General features: G+C 39.3%; 3 protein-coding genes across 4 annotated transcripts in view; 1 reads left to right on the top strand and 2 right to left on the bottom strand.

The window, feature by feature from the left end:
* The window catches only part of itgbl1 (integrin, beta-like 1), a 35,795-nt gene extending 23,439 nt beyond the window's left edge, over positions 1-12,356 (top strand). Inside the window, exons 9-11 of the mRNA XM_010784837.1 lie at positions 5,247-5,393; positions 7,923-8,036; positions 10,532-12,356. Of these exons, the coding sequence (XP_010783139.1) occupies positions 5,247-5,393; positions 7,923-8,036; positions 10,532-10,620 (350 nt within the window). The 3' untranslated portion in view covers positions 10,621-12,356. The remainder of the gene's footprint in view (positions 1-5,246; positions 5,394-7,922; positions 8,037-10,531) is intronic.
* The window catches only part of iqsec3b (IQ motif and Sec7 domain ArfGEF 3b), a 118,082-nt gene that overhangs the window by 77,896 nt on the left and 20,820 nt on the right, over positions 1-19,366 (bottom strand). The window lies entirely within an intron of this gene.
* fgf14 (fibroblast growth factor 14) overlaps positions 11,206-19,366 on the bottom strand; it is a 38,719-nt gene continuing 30,558 nt past the window's right edge. The window contains exons 4-5 of the mRNA XM_010784840.1: positions 16,110-16,308; positions 11,206-14,547 (exon numbers count right to left, since the gene is read on the bottom strand). Coding sequence (XP_010783142.1) covers positions 14,405-14,547; positions 16,110-16,308 — 342 coding nt within the window. The 3' untranslated portion in view covers positions 11,206-14,404. The remainder of the gene's footprint in view (positions 14,548-16,109; positions 16,309-19,366) is intronic.

Raw genomic sequence — 19,366 nt, 5'->3', positions numbered from 1 at the left:
TCCTCTCCATAGAAACGACTGCTGAGGCCTATGGGTATAGTACTTATAGCCACTCTTGCTGTAGGCTTACACTGTGACAGAAAAGCATGATTTCTTATAAACTGAGTTGTTTCCCTTCAACATGATATCCTATGTTAACCCGTTGCCCCTCGTGTTGTTAAGGAACATTACTTATTCAATTAAACATATTTTAAATAGAGAAAATATTTCCAAAGCTACAATTTACTTGACTGGATTACACACGGACACTCCTCTCCTAATTATTGCAGGGGGAAAAACGACACCCAATTTGTGCAGCATGTGCGCACATACACTCAGCCACTTTGAGAGGATGCCAGGAGCAGCTGAATTTGAAGATCAATACAGTGTGATCTTATCTGCTCCCTTTGATATCATCAGCCACAACCCACTAAACCCTTGAGCTAAGTTTGAGAGAAATTGCTCCAAGCCTTTGAAGCTTCTGTTTGAGGTCTTGGGGAAGTGTGTGCACTTAATTTGAGCCATTTAGGCAGAGCCACTGTAACGGATAAAATTCACTAAAACATTAGAGGCTGAATTGAAATTGATAATTCCCTTCTCAGCTGAGGCTGCTGCTGTCTGACTGAGACAGGGAGAACAGAGAAAATCAGAGGAAGGTTCAATTAAAGATTGTGATGCTCCTAAGGAAAAGCAGAATACTTTTGGAGAAAACTTATATTTTCTTCCACAAAATGAGTTATTAATTCAGCCAAAAAGGCACTCTATTTGATTGTCCTTTTTTGTTTTACTGTTGTTCATCTCTTCAACTTGAAGTAACAAAGGTCTGTATTTGTTGGATACATACATTTTGAAGTCTGCTTTTGTGTCTTTGCTGCATTGAAAGTGCTGTTACAACAAAAATGACACATGCACAGCTTTCCAATGGTTAAAAAACAGATATTTTTTCCAAAACCTCTTTAACAATAAATAGGAGCTTTCCCCGACAGTTGATGAGTATGAGTATGAGTGCAGTGAGCTTAACTCTGAGAAATGTTGATTCATTTGTGTTTCTTCTTAAACTGAACAAATGACCTATTCTTTAACACATTACAGATATGCATGTGTGATTGCCTCCCTCTGAGCTTCGGTCAGCTGGGCCACTCTTTAACAATGGCGCATTGCAGCATATAAGGGTAAATGTCTCCTTTAAAGGGGGATGCAGTATTTATGTGAATGGATCACTGGGGCTCAATGTGTGCTGAGCTGTCCAGAAACAATTCTTCATCAGCCGTCCAGGGATATCCTGTCTGAACCCCTACGCACTTACACACAGACACATTCACACAGACATGCTGTCAGTCTGACAATTAAATATGTATGCTCAGAGCCTGGGGAAGTTACTGGGTGTTTTGAGAGGCTTAGAGGAACTCTAAACCAGGTACCTGGAGAAAGGAGTGGGGATCAAACTGAAAATAACTTCACAATCCTGGAAACAGTGCTCTTTATGTTTGGGCCTTACTGAAGGCAAGAGAGAGGAGAGAAGTGAGAAATTACACAGGTTCTCTGCATATCATTTAGTCCTTCAGTGTTGAGCTTGTCAGTCAGCTCAGCACTAACATGGCTCTCAAGGGTTTTCTCCAAACACAAAGAACGCGAGCTTATGACCCGCGCTTACTGGGAATTCCTCGTTCATGGGAAATAATTGCAACGAGAGGCCTGAGCAGCCCAAATATTCACTTTATACTCTGCAAGTGAGGCATAAATGCTCATTCTTCAGGCCTCTCTGGTCACCCTTTGGGTATTGGATATTGGATACATATTAGAAAAGCTGACACTTCCTGAATTGTAAGCCAATAACTCATTGGACAACTCTAGACAGTTGTTTGACTGCAAAGCTGGTCATGTGTAAGGTTGGAAGATGCTGCTCCCTGATCATTTTTGCATTCAATACATGTGGGTTTAATATTATTGAACATCTGAATGTGGATGACGCAAGATTTGCATATCTGTTTTGTTTTTCAGGCACTGCAGTGTTTGTCAACTCAACTCTGATATACATAATCATAACTTTTGAAATATCATCATTTCAGACATAAGTAGGACTCAGATGTTGAGTGGATGGTATTTAAAAGCCTGAAACCAGTCATTATGTCTCCTCTCATACGACATGAGTGTGGCATAACTGTTCAGCCAGAATACTGTCTGGCGGGTTTCAAAGCTCTATTCTGCTTGAATTTCACTATTCCTGCTATAACATGTAAAAGTAGGTTTGTTAAATTCAATAAAGACCAAAACTCAGTCTTTCGGTGCACAAAATTCATCGTATCTTCAGAAATGATTTAAGTAGCGGTAATGCACCATTAAGCTGGATGCCAACCGCTGTAAAACTCCAAGAAGTAGAAGAAGAAGAAGAAATTATTTAACTCGTAAATTCCTCATTACCTGCAGTGCTTGATGATCCATTTCACAGGATAAGTACTTGAAGCACTATGACAAATGTTATGAAACCTAAATGTTTAGTATGAAACATATCATTGCAGACAGCCATAACATATAACTTTCATTTCCCTGTTAACAACCTGGGATTAACAACACATCCAGTTTGCAGTTCATGCATGGCTTCCATTATTGACATTAATTAACTGCAATGTCTTTCGTACTGATCAATGACCGAGCAATGTCTAGTAAGTATAATGAGGTTCCATTATATTTCCAAACATTATAAGTAGAGGAAGATTGCCTGAATGCTTCATCGAGTAATTGTCAGTGCACAATAGATTGTGGCATTGTTAGGACTAGGATTCAAACCAAGTGTCAGACAGAAGAAAGCTTCTCAGAGAGTTTAACATTGGAGAAGTCTTCAGTTTGGATTTGGTTTTCAAGTATGAGTATTACGCCCTGAACTCTGTGACACATGGGAATTAGCTTCTTATCAAGTCATTTTGAGTCCAAAATTGAGCCCTTTAAGGTTTATTTAATTTTAAGAAGTTAAACAAATCTGACATCTGAATCTAGAACATTTCAAGTGTAACATATTCTTTAAAAAAAGGTATATGTTTTCTTTGTTTTTGTGCTACATTTTGCTTTATTTTTCACATGTATGTTTAAAGATACAGACTCTCTCTATCTCTTAGGCAAACAGGGAACATTGTCTTTTTGTGTAAAAACAAAAGAATATTAGAACTATATAAGATACAAGTGTTGCCCCACCTTTAACAGTATCTTTTTATCATAAAATACATAACTTAGTTCCATCCTTTTTTGTGTGGCAATGAACTCTCAGCCTCAGACTGACTTTCTGCATACAGTACAGATCTTTGCTGGGTTATGTACCAGATTGGCCACCGCTTCCCCTTTACCATCTCTAAATGCTATAGCACAATGCACGCTCTTTGAGAGGCAGGTGCACGTTAATTGAATGAGGGCTAGGTTGCTGTTCCTTCAAAGCAATTAACCGCTCTCCCAGGCTGGCTGATTGAGGCAGCCATGCATGGCCTGCCATAGCTTCCACTCCGCTCCAACTGAGACAGAAGCTAGCGAACTTTCATTTATAAGCTCCACAACAACACCACCTTCACACATCCTCGCTACACCATCCCCCTCTGATTGATTAAAAACTGAAGAAATTGATAAGAAAAGAAGGTGGGGATGCCAGGCGATGGAGTGATAGAGATTGAGAGGTCATGAGCTAATATTGATTTATTATAGCTGCAGAATGATCTATTGCTGATGTTGAGCTATATATTCTGTGGGAGCTGTGTCCCTCAACATGCTGGAGATTTCACAAACCATGGCAATGTATACTGTTTCCAGAGAAATTATTTGACTTATATCTGCAAGGTATAGATGAATACATAGTACAACCAGCAGTGTATTAACTCAAGTTGAAATGCAGGAAGCACAGGGAAAAATCTAGCTTGCCTATTAATACACCAGTGCCTCTAAAGCTTTTTATATCCTGTTTCTTTAATTCCTTACAAATGATACCCGGTATTTCACTACTGGTGAAGATATGCTAATTGGCATAGCATACATATTAGGCTGCCTTCACATGACCAGCGGTAAAACGTCTCTGCGCCAGCCCGGCCGTTGGAGAGATTGGAGAGATTGTTGAATGAAGATTATATTTGAACCTCAAATGCTGCTGACCTTTTGATGCACAACTAATCCGATGCAGACGTTTGAAGAGGTGCAGGCTAGCAAGGGAGGGAACTATTTAAACAAAACTAATCAGCTGCAGATTATCTCATCTAACTCTTAGTCAGAAACCAAATAAGCATGTTTTCAAAAATGTCTTGTTTGTCTGTGTAAAGCAGTATTCATCAGGAAATTGAATTGATAATGTAAAAAAAATCTGGCATCAATTCTTTGATTGAAATAATTGATAGGCTTACAATCTGTTCAGTCATTGCTCAGTGAAATATTTAAGTATGATTGTTTTATTTGTATACTTAATGATATGTGAGGGTCTTGGGCTGATGGGACTGTAAGAAGCATTACACCTCATCTTACAATCTATTTTTAATTGAACATTTGTGATTGAATCAATACAGCCCTATGAAAAACTATTTCAAACAGCACAGTGTGGATTAACAATGATGAAAATGATGGAAAATGCTCTGCTCATTACCACCTCTTCAACATGGCATCTGGAACCAGATGTGAACAAAAGGGAATCAATCAATGATGCAACTGCCTCTATATGATTTGATTTGAATTGAAGTAAGCATGTAACCAGTGATCCATGGGCCCTGTTGTTGGATATGAAGGAGGGTATAAGTGACTGAGTGTGTGTGCTTGTTAAAACCAGAACCATGCTGTCGGATAAGGCACCTAAGCACCCAACTGCCTTTTTAAACCAATTAAACGTAACTGGTTTTGTGTGTATGTGTGTGCATGTTGGTGTGTTATTCTCTGCCATTGCCTTTCTTTGTTTTTCATATCCTCAGATTTATTAAGGACAGGACAAGACCAGTGATGGCAGTTCCTTTCATGTCCCCGGGGAAAATACAATAAGCCTGCTGCGTCTCTCTCATCTTCCTGTGGCTCTGTCTGCTTGCACTGCCTATTACTGTCAAGGTTCAATGTCTGCACTGTCAACTTCCTGTGTTTAGCTGCATTTGTTTTTTGCCTTCTTCCTGCTTTTCTGTGGCATTTCTCTCGACTTTTCAGGCTATATCTGAAAGCTTTATCTGTCTATTTTTCCTCCTGTTTCTGCTATTTTCTCATGGCCATGCTCCATATTCTGTCTTTTTTTTAATAAAGGCCCTTCTGCCCTCCACCGCCAGGTTACGGTTACTGTTCGTGCGGACGCTGCATCTGCGAGGAGGGCTGGTTCGGGAAGCTGTGTCAGTTCCAGAGGTCATGTGACCTGAGCGAGGTTCAGAGCAAGGAGATTTGTGAGACTTCAGACGGCGTCATGTGCAGTGGAAAAGGTGAGCCAGATGTTCTTTCAATACTGCTAAGCAAACGTTCCCATAAAAGTCCCTTTTTCAATGTGGCGTAAGTATTATTTACTCTGTATTTAGCAATACCAGCAATACCAGACTAAGAAAATATTGAATTACAAGTGCTGCATTGAAAATATATATTCAGAAGATTGTGCAAAATGTACTTAAAGTGTCAAACTCATAAATGTTATTAGTTCAGACGGAATATTACATTATTTATAATCGGTACAATGCATTACCATTTAATGTACTGCCTTAGTTGATCAAGGTGGAGCTAATTTGAGGTATTTCATATACCAATCATGAATGATAACAAATAAATGTTGTTTGGTAAAATTGAAAATGCAGAATAACTAATACATAGAAATGTATGATAAGTGGAGTATTAGGTACAACATTTCCCTATGGTAGACTCGAGGTACATAATAGTATGAAATGGAAACAGTAAATTAATGTACAAATACCTCAAATGTGCAATGATTTACATGAGCAGATGTACTTTAGCTAGTTACTTTCCACTACTTATTTTTTAGGTAAAGTGTTTGCCTCCCACCCACTTGCATTTATCTGTTAGTTATTACAGAAAATACATGATTAGCATGTCAAAGGATCCAGATCGGGTATATTTGAGGATACATATATCAAAGCTTCATCCCTCTCTTCTTCTTTTTCCATAATATTCAAACAAAATGTAAAACTATAATCCAGATGTCTTCGGTGAATTATTACGCTCAAACTGTTACAGCAGAAAGCTTTCTTAAAATGTGTTTAACATCTGTTCTCTGAAAGAGATACAAAATCTTCCACTGAGAGAGCAATGCTCCTGTAAGCCTGAGGAAATGTAATATAAGTATATCAAGAGGGAAATGCTTCGTGACGGTTGAGACAGTTAGTACCAACAAATATAGGAGAAAAAGAGCAGCAGTATGGAAAACAACTGTAAGGCACGGTTTTCATGAAAAGCCTGGCGTATTTTTTTACTTAATTTAATTATTCTCTTCAGAGGTTCTTTATATAAATTGTCTTCCCCCAAGGATCATATCAAACGGGCCTTACCTTCACTAGTTTAATTGAGCTCTTTTACAATCTGACTACCAAAATCAATGGCTATGAAACAATTCACACAAAACCTCTATATCTTTCCACAGCATAATTACACACCTCATATTTCTCTTGCTGGCAGTCTTACTTTTTAAAATCAAATGTTATACTACCAAGTAATTAAAGGGATAGCAATGCTTTACAATGGATTATACAAGATTAACATCCAATTTAAACTCTGGACCCATAATCTTGCACAGATGAATACCTTGCTCTTTAATGATTAAAGTAACACATTTACTTTGTGCTTCGTTTTATGTTGTAATCGTTCACCATGGAAAGGATTATGTGAAGAAGAACATGTTCATAACACATTTTCAGCTTCAGTAGATTTAAAAATCTGATCTTCACACATTTTTACATGAGTACATATCATATTAAAATATTTCAAGGCAGAAAAAGATTGTCTTTTCTTTGGCTTAAAAATAATATTACATTAACAGACAAGTTGATTTATTGGGGAAATGAATTGCTGTACATTTCCCCGCTGCTGGGAAAATAAAGGATTTCTGATTTGTTTCTGATTTCACATAACGTTTCAAAATAAAATGCACACATTTTTGGTTTTGTTAAGTTTCATGGGATTGTTAATTAACTATTATTTTGATTTGTGAATGTGCCATGATGAACAATTTTGAGATATCATACTGGTTAGGCTTAATGGTTAACTTTAAATAAACTAAAAACTTCATAAAATACGAAATAAAACTATATCAGATTCATTGATGATGGAGATTAATTATCAGTTGCTTCTCTGTGAAACTGCCTGACATTAGTAATCCATGGCTTTATAATGGGGTACTGAACAGTGTCACTACATTGTATGTATCATTAGGTGTTAAATGACACCACACAGAATACCTTCTCTGGAGCAGAGCAGGGTGTGGAAATGAAGATGAGCATGTTCATTCTCTACGCTTCGCTTCATTACGACACCAGAACAATCTCCCCTCAGCTCCTCCCCTCGTCTCACCTCACATTAGTTCACTTTCTCTCCGGCTCCTCTTTCTGTCTGCCTACACCTCTCATTAGTTCCTGTAACCCGGTGTGTGTTGATAGAAATTGGGGGGATAGAAAACATAGTTGCTGGATGTCTGGGTGTGAGATTTGGGACCAATAGATTTGTTTCCCCCTAGCAATCCTTAATGCCTTATTATCCTGCTGCTGCCTTTACACAGAAAGATTCATAGACAGTGAAAGGGAAGAGAGGAAGTTTAAAGTATAGGTGGATTAGTTTTCTGGAGGCAAGAGTATATAGTTAGCTGTTCCCCCGTTTGATATACTCACTCACTTTGAAATATGCATTTGCAGGAAATAACACACACAGCATGTTAAAACACAAGCACTAAGGGTATAGTGTAAGAATGAATGCATTGACTCTAATGTCATTTGACTGACTTGTGTGTGTTGCAGGTTCCTGTCACTGTGGCCAATGTATCTGCCGTCCCCAAGACTGGTGGGTGTCTGGAGAGTACTGCGAGTGTGACGACCGAGAGTGTGACAAACATGACGGCCTCATCTGCACAGGTGACGTAGGACGGACACACGCACACAATCCAACACCTTAGCAGCATCTGTTAACAAGCAGCCACAGTTAAAAATCAACCTACCCAACATTTTCTTTTACATTTTATATTGAAGTATATTTAACCCTTTTTAAATAGCATACAGTATGTTAAGCTAAGCTAAGTAACTGATTTCTCAAAATATTTTTCTCTCACTGTGATATGGCAGAATTAGTTCGGATCTGTACATTTCCTACCATTTACATTTAGATGAATAGCTATGGTATTGATTCAGAGAAAGAAAAGAACATGAATTAGGAAACACACAAGCATATAGTACACACACACACACACACACACACACACACACACACACACACACACACACACACACACACACACAGTTTCTCTTCATATAGCCATGTATCCACAGGAGCTGTCTTCTCCGCACTGATAATGGAAATCTCAGTACATGTTTATAATTATTTTTTGCCCTGGGGTCTATAAAAATCCGGACAGCTGTTCCGAAGTGTTTCTCTAAATGTCAGCCTAATGTCATTCAAATAACCATAAAGTGGTTCTGGATGCAGAGTAACGTTTTTTAACAAATGTGGAGAACTAGGATGAAACAAAGAAAATGTGTGGCACTGCTGATAAATGTTCCTGATTACCATATAACTGACATGAGTATGTGTGAAAATTAGCATATGGATGAGCACTTTTATATTATAGAATATGTTTACATGAAGATTCTTTAATATGCAGGTAGCAGCTAGTGATGTAGTCATTTTCCAATCTTATTTTAAAATGATTGTGCTAAATTTGCCACAAATTCCTCCGCATCAGGAGATTTCACGGACCCGTCAGAGCTGTAGATTCTCATTACACATACAACCCATGAGTGATGTGGAAAATTCAGCGTATTAGGAATGCTTGCTAGTTAATTTCATGCAGTGGATATGATCATTTCAGAATTTATTTTATATAAGAGATACAAGCGGTCGTTTGTCTGCAAAACCATGAAACACGTGTGTATTCTAAGCTGGATATTTCTTATTTCTCCCTGCTATAGAGCTCCTTTGTTGTCAAAACTGAGCCACACTGCTGCATGGTTGACATGTTTCTTGATTTCCATTGATACACACACTAGTGTATTTATAGCATCACAAACAACGTCCTGGTGGATTAGACGGTTGAAGTATTTCAAAGTTATACATATTTTAAATAATAGCTGCCTAAACAATTGAGGGGAGGAAAGAAATGCATTGGAAGTATAATGTAGCATACAATTGGGAAATAAAAGGAAAACACCTCGGAAATGTTACCTTAACACTTAGTACTTTGTGACATTCTAAAACTGGACATCAATTACCACATTGAATTTGTATTAATTGGCAGATGCACCATTCACTCCTGTTAGAGTAAGGGTTGTGAGGCTTGTGGTTGAATAAGAAGTTTGAAAAGTTTTGAAAGACAGACTAAGGTCTTTTCACAGGATAACCTGACAATGAGAATAATATATATAGAGCCAGGCAATCCTTATCCCTTAATGCAATGGAGTCAACAACAGCTCATCCAACTTTATTGTTCTTCTTCTCACCTAATACCCTTCTCTGCTGCCTTCTGTTTCTCACCTAACTTTTTTGTCCATCACCAATTCTCCCTCCTCAGACCCCTCCCTTCTCTCCCACAGTGATTTTTGCAGTGTATACATATTTTCAGCTGTGAGACAGGAGGCCAGCAGGAGTCCTCCTCTGATTTCCTCTGCCTGACAGCTCAGGGAGTTTGTGGAGAGCCTGGGGCAACGGGATTATAACACATTCAGAGTATGGTGTTATCTTTATAACCAAATGAAAGGGAAGACAGTTAAACATTGAATAGGATCACAATCTAACTCCCATTTGGTTGTGAAGTTGCTGCCTCTAAAGCCACTTTAAGGTTCGGGAACGATTATAATAATAATACAATTAATTGTTACAGCGCTTTTCCTGGTGCTCAAATACGCTTTACATAAAATCAGAAACAGAAACAGTACAAAGAAAACAAAAAAAACATAAACAGTAGTCCTAATCCAATTGTGAGTAAAGTGGGGGACTATTATGTTAAAGTCAGTTGTAGTATACTCCTTAATCCACCCCCAACTCCTTCTGATACATCAATAACTCTTCCTTTGCTATGGATATACAATAATCATTGGTTGCTGTCTAAATGTATTGTATAACCTCCACAGATGAATAAAGGAAAGTCACATATTGGATTTGGAGATATATTTATATATGTGATGAATATTTACATATAAAGGCCTTTCCTTCTTAATTAAACCAGAGTTTCTCCTCTGCTGTGTGGGCAAAATAAGTGAAAAACGACTAACTGTCCTGAGCGGTGTAGTCCACCTCAGTCCCCCAGCTGAGCGCTGCACCCTGGGAAGCAGGGTGTGAAAAGAGGAACCTCGTTAAAAGGTCAGGCATGATGGCACTGCTCTTAATTCACAGCTTTTCTTCTCACATTTTCTCACAGGGAATGGATTGTGCAACTGCGGCAACTGTGAGTGCTGGGACGGCTGGATGGGGAACGCTTGTGAGATCTGGGAGGGAACGGAGTACTGATGGGGGGGGGGGACACTGCTGTGAGGAGACAGGAGGCCTGGCTGCCCGGAGCGACCAGGAGCACCGCCCAGGAAAACCATTGGAGCAGGAAGAGGAACGAACTAAACATGGATGTAATTCGGCACATCATTAACATCCAATATCTGATTGTACTGGTTACAAAGGATCCTTATAAAATGGAGCATTGTAGATGTAAAAGAAACATATTGCCATGTAATCTGTAATATTCCAAAACAGACTAATGTATAATTGTTTTTTTAAATGTAGGAATGCAGCTACAGTACATGACAAATGTCATTATTAAAGTGACATTTTTGCAATATGTTAAAAACAATGGGTGCTAATGTAAGTCAGTACAGAGGGGGGTGTTGTTCCAAAATTGGACTGAAAGTTCACAGGAAAGCTCGAGGCAGGAGTTACTGTTTGAGGTTTTTATTTATTTTTAATAATAAAACATTAATGTGCCGCATGACACAACATTTTGCATGGAAAACAATGCGAAGACCTTAATCATACATGGTTACAAATTTGTTATAACATGACATAACTCCAATGGGCATACTTGCAATGGTATATTTTTTTTTGTTGAAAATAAATCATTTTAATTGTGCCTATTCTTCTCCAACGGGAAATCAAACCAAAGAACCTGCCATGACAGCCACACTGTACTGAAAGTACGTGATGGACACTCCTCACTCAACACACACTAGTGACAAGGTTAAATTCTAAGTGGAAGAAACCAAGAGAGGGCATACATAGTTCAGGTGTGGCATGCTGGATGTCCATGTCACATCAAAGAAAAGCATCAGGGGATGAGAGCTGCATTGACACAAGTGCTCAGTCACCGCTTGAAAAGAAGACCGATAAGAAGTCACAAAGAAAATTTAATGTAAATTCTACTTTGGCCTTTTTCATGCTTAAACTAGCCAACCCTTCTGTTTTCTTTGCCCCCTCAAAAGATGACTGGTGCAATAATATACTGCACACTATATTGCATTAAGTATGTTACTGACATTACAGTACACCTTTATATAAATATTTTTATTCAATATGTTGTATATGTTGTATACAACAAACACAAACTGTATAGTGTAGACAAACTCGTTGCATATATGTATGTAAAATTAGCGGTACATACCAACAATTCTCAATAGACATAGCCTACTACATGCAGTTCATCAATGCCATCCTCTCCCCATGCAACAGATGGGACAACACACAAAATAAGAGGTTTGATAACAGAGGCAACAAAGAAACCAAATTTGTTAGAATATTCTTGTAACACATCTGAAGAGAGGGGGAACAAAGCAAATATGAGCGGTATCAGGACACGACATCACGCACAACCCGTATACAAGAAAAAAATAAGGACTAAACCAAAAACGGTGGGCTACAGAGATCCAAACAGAGATGTACATTTACACACCGGTCATTTACAAAAATAAAGTCAGCCTTGGAGGAGCCAGTTATCTGGAGGGCAAGGCTGGAGCAGCAGCCAGCCCAGCATGTAGAGTGTGTAAGAGTCGAGGATGATTGGCTGTAATGAGGACACAATATCATCCCCAAACACAACTACAGTGGTTTTTCAGCTCCTGTGTGTACACTACGTCATATTTGTTATTAACAGCTTCGTACAGACAATTATTGAATCCGAACTAATGTGCTTTGATGTGCTGTAATAACAAATGATCATGTGTAATCCCAATAAACTCCGAAAATGCTATTCACCAAATCAATTTTTGTAATATGATGAGTTTCAGCAGCAACAATCTACTTCATATTCTAAATCTTGTCTAACAAAACCAAATGTTATAAATCGATCAGATAGAGCTTTGCTAAACTGCTAACAGTCATGAAGCAAAATGTAAAACAGAAAATGGGTTGCCTTCAGAGTAGCTGTGAGTGTGTGCTGTAGCCTACAACATGCCCATTCAACTCTCACTGAACCTTAGTACTCTTCAGCTTACATAGAGGGAAGAATGAAACCCTTACCGTAATCCTTATATAAAATACATGCATGTGATTAATTCAAGGTATACGTATTTCTCTAAAATGACATCAGTCAAAGACCCCTGGGGGTCTGAGCGGAGTTGGTTTGTTCCGAACAAATGCTATCACAGTGAAAGCTTCAATTAATTGAATCAGATGTTCTCTTGTAAAGAATCAGTTTGTCTTGGGATGAAAAAAGACTTTGGTCATTTCAGGATGAATACATCTGAGTGTGGTTTGTCGATGGGTAATGCTACGTGTCCTCTACATGGATGTATTGGGTGTGTGAGGCACCTTTGGCCCAGTGGGGATTGGGAACCTGTTTTTGCATGCCGGGAATCAAAGTCCAAACAGGCACGTGATAGGCCAAGATGATACTGGACTCTGCATGCTGAGCTAGGAGACAAATCCTCTCGTAATAATAATAATTATAATAACAATATCTAGTCATTTAAAAAGTTATGATTTATAATAGTCATTTTCCCTAAGTTTTATACAGTGAAAATGTTACAATATAAGCCATCTCTTGGATAACTGCTGCTAGAAGAGAGAACACAATATTAACCTTGCCCATGCTTTAGTTTGAACCAAATAGGGATGCAGCCAGGATAAATGTCGCCTACTGGTTTTCAGCCATGTTGTTTTCTGGCTTTAGGTAGACGCTGCCATAAGATGGCTGCCAGTGCTGCAGTTATAGACCATCTGGGTCAAAGCCACAAGCCTTGCCTCTTAGTCCAAAGAAGTCAGTGAGTGAGGGACAGAGGCCTACAAGGCCTAGAGATATTCCTAGAGCCCACGCTCTGAAATAAGATTAAAGAAAAATAGACTTCAGGTTTCTACTTACCAGAGAAGGCGGACTGAACCGCTGGTGGGACTTAGATAGTGATATGTATACACCATTCCTTACAGCGCTCTCCCACCCACACAAACATCTGTTTATAAATGCGTGTGTGTTTGTGTGTGCGTTGGGAGTTCTCGCATTGATTGGCGGTAATTAGCACTTCATCAACTATGATTACAGGAGCTATCTGCCAGCCTCCATCGTGTTTTTATCAGCCTTAAAAAGCAACATCTTTTTTCCCAACAAACTTTGTGTCTGTGTGTATGTGTGCATGTTGGAGGCAAGACACAAATGTGGATTGTGTCTTTGTATATATGGATGTTTTTATGCCACATCTGTGTGAATGTGTTTCTTAGAAAATCACACAACTCCCTTGCAAAATGTTTTTATCTTTTCTAGGTTACTTGACAAAGAGAAAAGTGTGTGACTAGAGATAGAAAGAGAGGGAGAAGGGAACATACTGGTAAAAAATAGAGGACAACAGTCCTATTATTTACTCTATCTATACAGTCTATATCCCAGAACATAGCTGGTGAACTGTGGTATAGAAAATAGATCTGAAGGTACACAGACTGCTGCAACAGGGCATTATAGGAGGGGGGGGGGTTTCTTGAATGAACTGTCAGCAAGCAAAGTACCACTAGCGTGGGTGTGAAACACGCGTTATTCACATGAATTCTCACAGTTTCAGAGGAATCTAAAAGGCATTCCATATTCAGAGGTCCTCTTCCCTCCTGTGCCGGAGAAACTCAGCCGCCTCAGAATCCATGCGCCCGTGATGAGACGGCCGGAGAAAGGGAGGGCGAGGCGGAGAAGAAGGGAAGAGGGAGCAAGAGAAGAAAGGAAGGACGGTTTGCTTGGATCGGATCCACAGAAGAAAGAGGGTTTGGAGTCTAGTCGGGAAAAGCCCTGCCTCCGTCAAGTCTCCCCCCCCTCACACTGAGTCAGGTGTGGCTATGTGGGGGGCTTGTCGGGCTTGCTTACAGGTTTACCTCCGTTCATCACTGCCGGCTCAGTTGTGCTTTTACTGGGAGGAACTGCTGTCTTGGGCACTGTCTCTCCAACATCATGCAACGATGGCTCTCTGTACATGGCAACTGGAGGAGCAGAGGAGAAGGAAAGAAGGCAAAGAGACAAGAGAAAATGTGTTAAAACCAACTTCTCTGGAGTTTACCTGTCTAAAACTGTTTACTGGGCAGCTATCCCCTAACAATACTTGCTGTTGTGTACTTTTTGAAAGGTTGCTAAACAGACAGAAATTCCTCAAAACCTTAAAAAAAAGTCTCAAATTATAGATGCTGACATGTTTTTTGCCTTTGGGCATTATTTCACCATCCTGACCTGCTTCTGTCTCTATCAGTGCTGATTCTGAATCTAAGCACATGCTTTTCCAACTAAAACGAAATGCGTCTCATTATCCTCCACTTTACTGCCACTACACTACAGCTGTCTTGACAGGACACTTCAATTTGATTCCATGGTAAAGTGATGGGAAGCAATCAGGCTGATAGCTGACAAGAGTGATGGTGGCATCTGCTGGACCATCAACATTGTGAGCTGCCCGGCTTCCTACACTGTATCCTGACAGCAGCAAAACTGAGGATCAGCACAATGCCAAAATATCTCAAACATACAGCAGATAGTTCACGATGTTGTACCAGATTTATAGTCTAAGCATCCATCATGTTATGTGACAAAGGTAGTCATGCTCGTTATTTTCAGTTTTGGTTGTTTTTCACCCAAATACATCGATATGTATTAATGTCTCCAGCTAAAGGTTATGTTTCCTACTGAAATGACACACTGTTGTTTACACTGACAATGTGTTTTGCTATGTGAAAGCTGATAAACCCCTTCTGGTACTAATAAGGCAAAATGAGGAAGAAGTGTGTCCTATTGAGTATCTATGAGTATGTAGAAACTAAACTGAAATCTGTAAATTAATGTTTTATTACTGCAATCACCATATTTCTTATGTTATTTTTTTTGTTATCTGACTTTCTCCCTTTTCAAACGGCCTGAACCGTCAGCTATGATTTTGTTTTCCTTAAATATGATAAATCAATCTCAGAGTTTTGTTTGGGAAGGTTTTCATCCACCTAGCACACATGACCCTTTAACGGATAAATCTGGTGATATTCTGTCTTTTTTTCCTAATGTCAACAAAACTCATTAAGAAGTGGAAACTAATAATGTGTTTGCTCATCTCTTAATTTGCCCCTAGTTTATTGGTTCCTAATGAAGATCATTAGAGGATATTTAATTTTTTGTTTATTTAAAGGCTCAGTAATTTCATATCACAGCTGGGCACTTTAGGTTTTAGCAAATGATACACAAACATGAGGAAATAGCGTATACAAAGGGGACTAACTTTCCCTGGATTAGTACAAATGTGGTGCTCTAGTGAGCATTTGCAGCAGCAGAGTGGTGTACTGCCAACTACAGTGCATGAAATGTGTTGATGAAAATAAAAATATAACATATCAACGTATTCATGCATACTGAAAATAGAATACCTTAACATTGTAATATAATTTTGTTCTAAAACAAAAGATTAGCTCTTAAGATTAGGTATGACTACCTCATCAGAAACATTTTCCAACTAATCCTAACGATGCAGTTTTAATGTTGCTATCTAGTTGTAATCACAGTACATTACCTTCTAATGGCTTGGGCAGGAAGTGAGCAGCTGGTTTGGTTTTTTTCACCCGATTCCCCTTCATGGTTTGGCCGTCTTTATTGAGCCCTAGGAACCAAGCTCTCCCCGACTCCTGTTGTCTGTACAACATGGACGAGTAGATCACATAGTAGTTCTCAAACACCGACTCTTTGAACTTGCATTCCGCTGTAAAGAGTTCCTGCAGAGACAGACACAAGCACCAGACGGATTATAATAGGCTCTTTCACACCCAGGCAATACATGGAGGATTTCATTTGAATATAAGATGTGGTAACCATTCCTGTGGAGTCACATTAAAAATGCAAGGTTCACATTATGCAAGAATAAAACAGATTCATAATTCATAGTTGAACTTTTATGGAGGTCACCAGGACAAATGCCACCCTTATGCATGATCACATGTATGAGATAATGTTATGGCAGTCACAGAAACTCCTTTGCAGGTGAAACTGACTTTATACCTTCACCTGTCATTAAAAGGATTACCGCTGCAGAGTTTATCTCGCTATAATCATGTCTCAAGCCAAGCCTAACGACCTGTTCTGGTGAAATGCAACTCCCATTCTCCTCTTGGCCTTAACCTTGACACCAGATGTGGGATCACTCGTTTAGTCAATTAACTCATGTTCCAGTCGGAAAATATATATCGTTAGGCGTGACCCCAGCACCTCAGCACGGGTAATATCAGCTCTGTCTCCCGCCCACATGTCTGCCGGAAGACTCCTTATTAAAAACAATGTAATTGGTAAAACACAAATGAGATCCTTCTACAAATCGGCCTCTGACTAACTTCTTAACTTTGTAAAAATAATGATGGAACTAATCAAGTGAATCCCCCATTACACCTCAATCTGTCGGTGACAAATGATCACTGAAGCTTCACATCTCTCTCTGCTGTTGCCCATTCATCTCCAAAGCAGAAGGGTAATAAAAAGCATTTCCACATTGTCCGCCCTGCCAGGCTAAAAATAAAGGCATTCATTGAGGTGTATTAATTAAAGCCTACTCATCACAATGGAGAGTTCACCACATCTGTTGTGAGCAGTTCACACTGAGCTGGCTCACAGAACTACTGACAGTACGAGTGAAAATCCTCTGATGCATGTGGTGGGCTGTCAAGGTTTGAAGCCTTAATGAAGATTATGGACCGACACAAAATAAGGAATATTCAGCGAAAACCATCAACATACAGTATGGATTGTTTGAGATGCTTTTGTTGTATCTGGTGTCATCTTCCAACCTTAGTTCTTCTTTTAAAGTAGAATATACATATAGAGGGTCCCTAACGAAGAAGATCTAAAATAAAGAACCTTATGGAAAGTCTTTCTATTTGTTCCTATTTTTTTTTCAGCTGTGTTTCATTCCTATTGGTTAATGTAGATGGAGATTTTGCTACAAATATGGTTCTAGTCTGTGTCAATGTCTCAAAACTGATTTCTCTAAACTGACAATGACTATACAGCCACACTAGCGGCTTTGTGAGGCTGCACAAGCACAGCATAGTCACTGAGATGTATCCTCCTGGCACCATGAATTGGGCACCTGTATTTAATTTAATGGTAATAAATTAAAATGCTGAGAAATTACCATCCAAACCGAAGAAGTAGACAGGTCTGAACAACATGGCCATCCGTTGAGAAGAGTCTAAATCTCCTGTACTGTAGCTTAACAAGATGTTATTTATGTGCCAAATACTCAATGTTGAACACAGGATACACCATGCCATGATTATGGTGTAATTAGCCCTTTGGTGAATCATTCTAGTCAGAGCTTATCCTCCAGACAGTATTTAGCTGAAAGCAGAGCTGAGCAGGAAGGAGCGGAGAGACACTTGGGAATGGGATGAACCGTAATGAAGCTGAGAAGCCCCCGACTGTATTTAAAGTGCCCTCTCTATCCTTGATTGAAGACTCAAGGGCATTTTTTAGTAGAAGGCACAAACGCCTGATGCATAACAACAGCTAGGTTTTCACTCACATTGCAATTTCAGTGAGAAACAGTTAAAATAGGCCCTGAGAGGTCAGAGTGGAGGTCTGTTGTATGTGAGCTGTGTGTTGGGTAAATCCCACATCCTGAATTTGGTGTGTCTCGCCAGCGATTACATTAATAAATCCTATTCTACTGGCAAATGTAAGGATTAGGATCAGATATTAATACTGCTTCCGTCGCAGGCCACAACAGCTGAGCGGAGACGCAGCAGACTGAGGCAATGAAAGCCTTAAATGATAAAACCCTGAGCACGAGTCTGCCTGGCATGCTTAATATCAGATAAATAAACATTCCCTCTGGAGTATGCACAGGTTCTGTCCCCATCGTTATTCATGTTATCGCTCACTTTAAGATGTATTGTGTGTCATCTGCAAGCAGCAGCTTATCAGAAGGCTACTTATAATGGTTAAGGCGTCAGAAAAGGGAGGTCTGTGTCCTGTGTGGATAGAGGACATCATATTATATTTGTACTGTACACAGAACATACATCTTGATATTGTAAAATTTTAAAGCAAACAACACAGAACAAATGTCCTAATTACACTGATTTATTCGTTAAACCTAACAACCGTTTTTTCTCTGAAAGGATGTTCAAACATGCTCTTTTCATGCTGAAGCAAACTCTGTTGCAGAGCCGATTAGAAGGCAAACAGTTCTACCTTCATGGTTCCCTGAGTTGCCTCAATGAGGTAATTAATTATACTTTTTCCTCGCCAGGTGAGCGCCACCGCAGGTTGGTTGGCTGCTGTAATTAGACACAACATTTCTATGCCGGTCCAGGAACGGCCCAGCGCTGATTACTTACACGGCACACACAAAACAGCCTCGAGTCAAACTAATCATACAAGCTGGTGGCAAGGCCGTAATTGTGGCTAATCAAACGCCTTCGCACAAATGCACAAAAAATGTCTCTTTGTTTACGGAGGCAGAGCGAGTGGAGGTGGTTTGTTTGTGGAAGCATGCTCGATGTCAGTCACCATAATCAGCTTGATTTGAAGATCAGAGCAGTGAAGGCAGCTGAATTCAGACACATTGTTTGTTGATTGCATTTTAAGTGTGTCAAAAATGTCAATGACAAGCTGAATGCTTTTATCATGTTCCTCCTTTATGTGTCTAAACAAGACTTATTATTTCCTTCTGTCATTGTTTTTCTTTTGAGATTAAAAGGCGTCACTTGTATGTCAAAAATTGTTGGATGTGTAAATAAGCAATTAGTAAAAGGTTTGACATGACAACCTAGTAGGTTG

The sequence above is a fragment of the Notothenia coriiceps genome, unplaced genomic scaffold, assembly GCF_000735185.1.
Source record: "Notothenia coriiceps isolate Sejong01 unplaced genomic scaffold, NC01 NC01_scaffold00026612, whole genome shotgun sequence".
Classification (NCBI taxonomy): Eukaryota; Metazoa; Chordata; class Actinopteri; order Perciformes; family Nototheniidae; genus Notothenia; species Notothenia coriiceps.
The sequence above is the reverse complement of the archived record's forward strand: the minus strand, read 5'-3'. Positions and strand labels throughout refer to the sequence as shown.